This window comes from Grampus griseus (genome assembly GCF_964374135.1).
Source record: "Grampus griseus genome assembly, chromosome: 3".
NCBI lineage: Eukaryota > Metazoa > Chordata > Mammalia > Artiodactyla > Delphinidae > Grampus > Grampus griseus.
This window is the reverse complement of record NC_139019.1, coordinates 31,395,520-31,401,519: the sequence shown is the minus strand read 5'-3', so window position 1 is coordinate 31,401,519 and position 6,000 is coordinate 31,395,520. Positions and strand designations below refer to the sequence as shown.

The window sequence follows — 6,000 nt, the reverse complement described above, 5'->3', positions numbered from 1 at the left end:
TTTTTCTAGCCCACCTAGGGAAAGGCAATTCATCCTGTCCGTCACTCCCGGACCCCCAGCCCCGGGTTACCGTGCTTTTTCTCAGGATGACACTTGCAGGGCACAACAGCCCATCCGCAGCACAACTCTTCTGGCTTCAGCTCAACTGGACATTTTTCCAAAATCACCGTGACTTTTTTTTTTTAATTGATTCAAAATGTGAATCAATTGGAGTTGTGAAAGCAACTCCATTATATCTTGGGAAGCACTGACCCCGGATGTCTCCAAGGAAACGGTGTTGAGGTGAGGGTGACGGGGAGGTCACCTGTGGGTGACACCCACTCTCTACCACGTGGCTTTCTCCACTCCGCACTCACAGGTGATGTACGCAGGAGAGGAGGAATCGCCGTTGTTGTGAGCATTATTGCCCTGAGAGGAAGGATTCTGGTCATCGAAGGTTCCCAAAGACAGGAGGCGGAAGGGTGACGCTCAAGGCGAACGTCTCTAGTTTATTTATTCATTGTTTTAGAACCCTTAATGTGCCTAAAACTGTGCTTGGCACAAAGCTCGAAGCCTTCGCTGACCGCCTGCAAGCAAGAGCAGAGTCACGATGGGACTAATTACAGGCGCTTGTGTGAGGTGGCTCGCATTTCCCACCTCTTTGGTGGTAGCATTCATCTCACCTGCCCTTGGCAAGTCCTGCCGTGGGGATCTGCCAGTGAGCCAGCTGTTTCCGGGGTCACCGCGTGGCACTGTGATGGCTCAGGAGGAAGCAGCCCCGCTGCTCTGGTTCTTGCCCAGATGCTCAGACCAGCCTGAGAAGCACTGACTGTATTCGTGTCCATTTCTAGACACCGCCTCGGGAGGGACCCGTAACCCCTCCAGAGGTGAACGAACGACTAAATGAATGTGCTGTAGCCTTGTTCATCTTCTTTATTCAACTTCACTACAGACACCCCCCCGCTTCGAACCAGAATGACAGTGACCCACCTCAGTAATACGTGTGCCTTTCCATCTGCTTCTTCTGGAAGCTTCACAGTCACCTCCTTGAGTCATCATTTACCGAGAGAGAACAGTCAGCTCCCCAAAGTGCCCACCCCAAGTTACCTACCCCGCTCTGCTGATGCCACAAAGGGCCCAGACAAGTCTCCTTTGGGAGAAAATTCTTAGTGAGTGTGCAAAGAATTCAGGGTTGTCCACCCAAACCTGCAAAAGTATACTGTGTGGACAATCTGTAGCTATAAAAATATACACATACAAAAGGACAGCTACAAAGGCATGGTGCCCCTTTTCTTAGATTTGCATTATAAAAAGTAAGGATTTCTCATTAAAGGTACACTTCCAGGGCGCAGCTTTATAATTAGGATTCTATCTCTAGTCTCCCTTAATCCTTATTTTCATAGTCAGAGCACATTGAACCAGCCAGTGAGGAGGGGAAGGGGTTAATCCTAGTAATTCGTGGGCCAAAGTAGAGAAATTTGAGGTTCAAGGTCTTACGGTCATTCTGCTATCAGTAAGAGTGTCAAGAGTCAGCGGAGGAGAGAAGTATTTTAATACTGCCCTTTGGGTCTCTCTCTCTCTTTTTTTTCCCTTTCTTTTTTTTTTTCTTACAAACTATGAATCACAACACAGTCATTGAGCTACAGCAGACAGCCTCGGAAATTCGCCGTGATGTGTGATCTCTGGAGGCCACTACACATTCAATGGACGAAGTCCGATGCTTCCTACACAGAGCATTCCGTTGGGTTTGGCCCACAGAGTGTCAGCAGGAAAGGCCACCCAGGGACTCCTGTCTTGGTCCTAGTTTCCCATCAGGGTGTACTTGCTCCTTGATGAAAGGAAACACACCTGGTCCCCGTGCCTCTGTGTGTGGTGTCAGGCAAGGTCTTGGAGCCCCCGGGTTTCTCAGGATAGAAGTTTCTGTCCCTTGGGCAGAGCCAACTGGTGTTACTGGGCTCCACAAGTGTTGATGTTTTTCCCATCCACGGCGTCTTCCACGAGGGAAATGTGGTAATCGGTGGACAGGGTGAAATGAGAAATGCAGCCCACGAGGCCTCGCGTGTACTGCCTGTTAGTGTGCAGAGCAATTTCTTTCATTCCACCTGCCAGGAGGCCAAAGGAAGATGACGTGAGTCAAAGGGAAGGATGTCTCTTCAGTATGCCTGAGTGTCTGCTGACCAAGGCGTCCCTCAGCCGACAGGATAGGTGAGGCTGCGGTACCTAGAACTCAGGACATCGCAGCTGTCTAATTTATAATTATCCTTGAAGGAACAAGCTGACTTGGATCAATTTGATACACAATCAGAGCCTAGAAGTAGCCACCTCATAAGTGATTTCTGACCTAGTTGACCACTTAAAACCAAATAGTACCTGGTACATTTTGAAATGTTGTATAATGTCAACAAAATGTAGTATGTGTGGTAAGAGGTGATGTTATCTTAAACCAAGAGAAATACACTGATGTTGAATGCTTTCGATTAAGTTCACTTGTAGGAAATATCATACAGATAGAGGTATCTTTTCACGTTGATGTGTCAGCGTTAGTGGGTTCTAAGCTATGTACAAAAATACCACGCATTCTAACTCTGAGGGGGCCGGAAAGACAGATCCTCCTTCCTCAGGGAGAATTCAAGGAGCTATATTCAGCAGGCTCCTGTTCTTTAAACAAGAAAAGCAGGGTTTTCCTGGTGGATCGGTCCACGGCACAAAATCATCTAAGTGCTTCCTGACCCCTCAGCCGTGAGTCAGAAGTTCAGAAAATGGAAGAATGGAATATCTGGAGAGCTTCCTGATTTCCAAGTATCTGACCGACCCAGTGAAGTACACAGCTTTGGGAAACCCCAGCATGACAAACGGAAGGCTAAAAAGAAAACGCACTGGCCTCATTTAGGTTTCGTCAAAGGTCAAGGTCACTTACCCACATACAGAGCTCCGTTGATGTTGAGTTGCCTCATCATGCCAGGTGACTTGCCTGTTCTGGCCCCGTAGTCGTCCACAGTTATCTTTCCTGACTGGCCATCCCTGTGAAAACCGCCACCATTTTTGGAGCTTCATTCAGTAATTCAGTCATGCATTCATTTTAATACAAATGTATTACTGAAGTCCTTACTAAGCACCCAGCACTATACTAAATGATGGAGCTACCAAAATGAAACAAACAGAAACAGGCAAACAAAAAACCACCGACATTCCTAAGACAAACAAAAAATCCAATTGCCGGTGATCACACAGTATCGCCACTCTATGGTGGAAGAATGGCCGCCGGGAGCTGTGGAATTCTACGGGAAGAGAACAGAAGCCCAGGGAAAGCTTCTGAAAAAAGACTCTGAGGTGCGTTTTGAAGGCTGGGTGGGTCAGGTGAAGGAGAAGGCTAATGCAGACAGGAAGTGGCAACGGCAATGAGAGAAAAGACGTGGGGGTTGGTACAGACTGAGCAGAGAATTCTCGAGGTGGGAATAGAGCAGTAAAAGATGAAGCCAGAAGCAGACGGTGAAGGGCATAAGGAGCTTAGTTAGAATTTAGCCTGAAGGTGAGAGGGAACCAGAGAAGAACTTTAACAGGAGGAGTGGTGGTGACATGGTGACACGTGGTGAGTGTGGATGTGATTCTAAGCACAATGGGAAGCCAATGCAGTAGTCTTTGTAGAAGGTTACTCTTAGGGAGGATGAAGAATGGCTTTGAGGTTTCTAAAGGACCCAGAGAGTCACCCAAAAGTGACTCTGAGGACAGTGGAATGGAGGTGTTCATCTGTGGCAAGGGCTTTGCAGTTTTTTAAGGCGGTTTCCAAAAACCAGCCACACTTCTTCTCCTTCTCCCTCTTTTCTTCCTCTTTTTTTAACGAGCTCTTTATTGGTCTTTTAATGTTCCTTTTTTATAGCAATCACTTCTTGTTTCTTGGGTTAATAGCCTCTCCTACCTCACTGATGATATCCACGTTTTCATCATTTTTTTCATTCATAGTGTCTGTTTCCTCCAAGTTGCTCTGTTATATCTATTTGTTCTGATATCCATCTTTCATACTGGAAACTTTTTTCAAATGCCTAGTGATCCCCAACTGCCACACAGATAAGTGTTGAGCACCAAGAAGCAGACTGGAAGCACTGTGTGCTGGATGGCTTTTGTTGACTGTGGTGTGACCTGGCTCAGTCATTTCCTTGGGGGAATACCTGGATTTCCTATTCTTCTTACTGTGGGGTATAGACCTGGCTTCCAGCATTCTGGAATCTCCTCAAAGTCCACCTGCCCTGAAATCTTATCTCACTAGAGATCTCCGTGGAAGGCGAGGGCTTCTTCAAGTTTAGCCATCGAAGTTCTTTCTCTAGAAGATCTCTGCTGAGTGAAGATTTGGGAGTTCAGCCTCTCTGGCCCGCTAGTGTTAGTAAAGGGCACAGGTGGGAGTTGGTACCGAGATGACCTAACGACCCGGATCAAGGATACTTGGATGCCAGGCCAGGATGGGGAACAGGAAATGGGACTAAAGGGAATTGGAGAGTACATCCCGTCAGCTCTGTCTCCCACTGTGGCAGGTACTCACCGAACAGCCTTGACTCGGTGCCACCGACCGTCACTGAATGACCCGTTCACCGTGATGGATGCTACACCACTGCCCAGGTTATAGCTAAAGGCGTCGGAGAAGAACAAGACAGAGAACGGAATCAAACACTGATGTACACACCGACGGTCGTTCACAAATGATTCTCACTGCGAAAGTTCTTTGGAGCTCAGGATGTAGTTTCTTTAACACAACACAAAACAATGTTATAAAGACACTAGGTCCCCAGATCAGGCCATGAGTGACCCAAACTGGTTTTTTATTTTTAACTGTGGTAAAGTTTACAGCCTTAACCATTTTTAAGTGTACAGTTCAGTGTTAAGTACATTCACATTGCTATGCCACCAATTCCAGAACTTTTTCATCTTGTAAAACTGAAACCCTCTACCCATTAAACAACTTGCCATTTCGCCCTCCCCCAGCCGTTGGCAACAACCATTCTTTCTGTTTCTATGAATGTGACTGCCCTAGGTACCTTGTATAAGTAGGGTCATACAGTGTTTGTCTCTTTGTAACTGGCTTTTTTCACTTAGCATAATGTCCTCAAGGTTGATTTATTTTAGGCTCTATGTACAGTATTAGAGTATAAGGAACAAAAGGGCTTTATCGTTTGTAATGTGTTGTATCAATACTAGGTTGAATAGTATCCCCCAAAATTAATGTCCACCCAGAATCTCAAAATGTGACCTTATTTGGAAACAAGGTCTTTGCATATGTAATTAGTTAAGAGGGGTTATACGGGGGTTATATGGGGTTAGGGAGGCCCTAAATCCAATATGACCGGTGTCCTTATAAAAAGTGGAGATTTTGACACAGAGACAAAGACATACGGAGAAGAACGCCACATGAAGATGGGACTGGAACATTACATCTCTAAGCCAAGGAACACCAAGGATTGCCAGCAACCATCAGAACCCAGGGGACAGTCATAGAACAGACTCCCTCAGAGCTCCCAGGAAGAAGACACCCTGCCAGCAGCTCCAGGTTGAAATTCTAGCCTCCAGAACTGTGCGAGAATACATTTCTGTTGCTTTAAGTCACCCAATTTGTGGTGAGTTATTATGGCAGTCCTCAGAAACTAATACATGTGTTTTTACTTTTCAAAAGACAAAACAGAGCGAAACATTGCAGAGCAAGCTGAGCCCCAAAGAATTTACGGGAAGTTGCCTAAAATCTCAGAGCTAACGTATAGGACTTGAACTTGGTGTCTTCCCTGCCCCCGACCCTGCCACATTTTACTCGGTAGCTTTCTATTTCCTATTTCAGTTGCCAGATACTGTGATACGCTAAGGGGATCAGAAGACATGCATATGTTGTTTACCAGAGAGAAATAACCCTCTTATTTCAGTGTTCATTCAATTATTCTAATTTAATTCAATACAACAAATATTTGGTGAGTGACGATTCTAGGCCGGGCACTGGGCCAGCTGCCTAGACCTCCCCTTGATAAAATAATAAAGCCTATGTAA

The 6,000-nt window shown here is 46.0% G+C and overlaps 1 protein-coding gene across 1 annotated transcript in view; it reads right to left on the bottom strand.

The window, feature by feature from the left end:
* Positions 1–689: 689 nt before the first annotated feature.
* The window catches only part of EGFLAM (EGF like, fibronectin type III and laminin G domains), a 170,721-nt gene continuing 165,410 nt past the window's right edge, over positions 690–6,000 (bottom strand). Inside the window, exons 21-23 of the mRNA XM_082650903.1 lie at positions 4,514–4,597; positions 2,897–3,000; positions 690–2,081 (exon numbers count right to left, since the gene is read on the bottom strand). Of these exons, the coding sequence (XP_082507029.1) occupies positions 1,927–2,081; positions 2,897–3,000; positions 4,514–4,597 (343 nt within the window). The 3' untranslated portion in view covers positions 690–1,926. The remainder of the gene's footprint in view (positions 2,082–2,896; positions 3,001–4,513; positions 4,598–6,000) is intronic.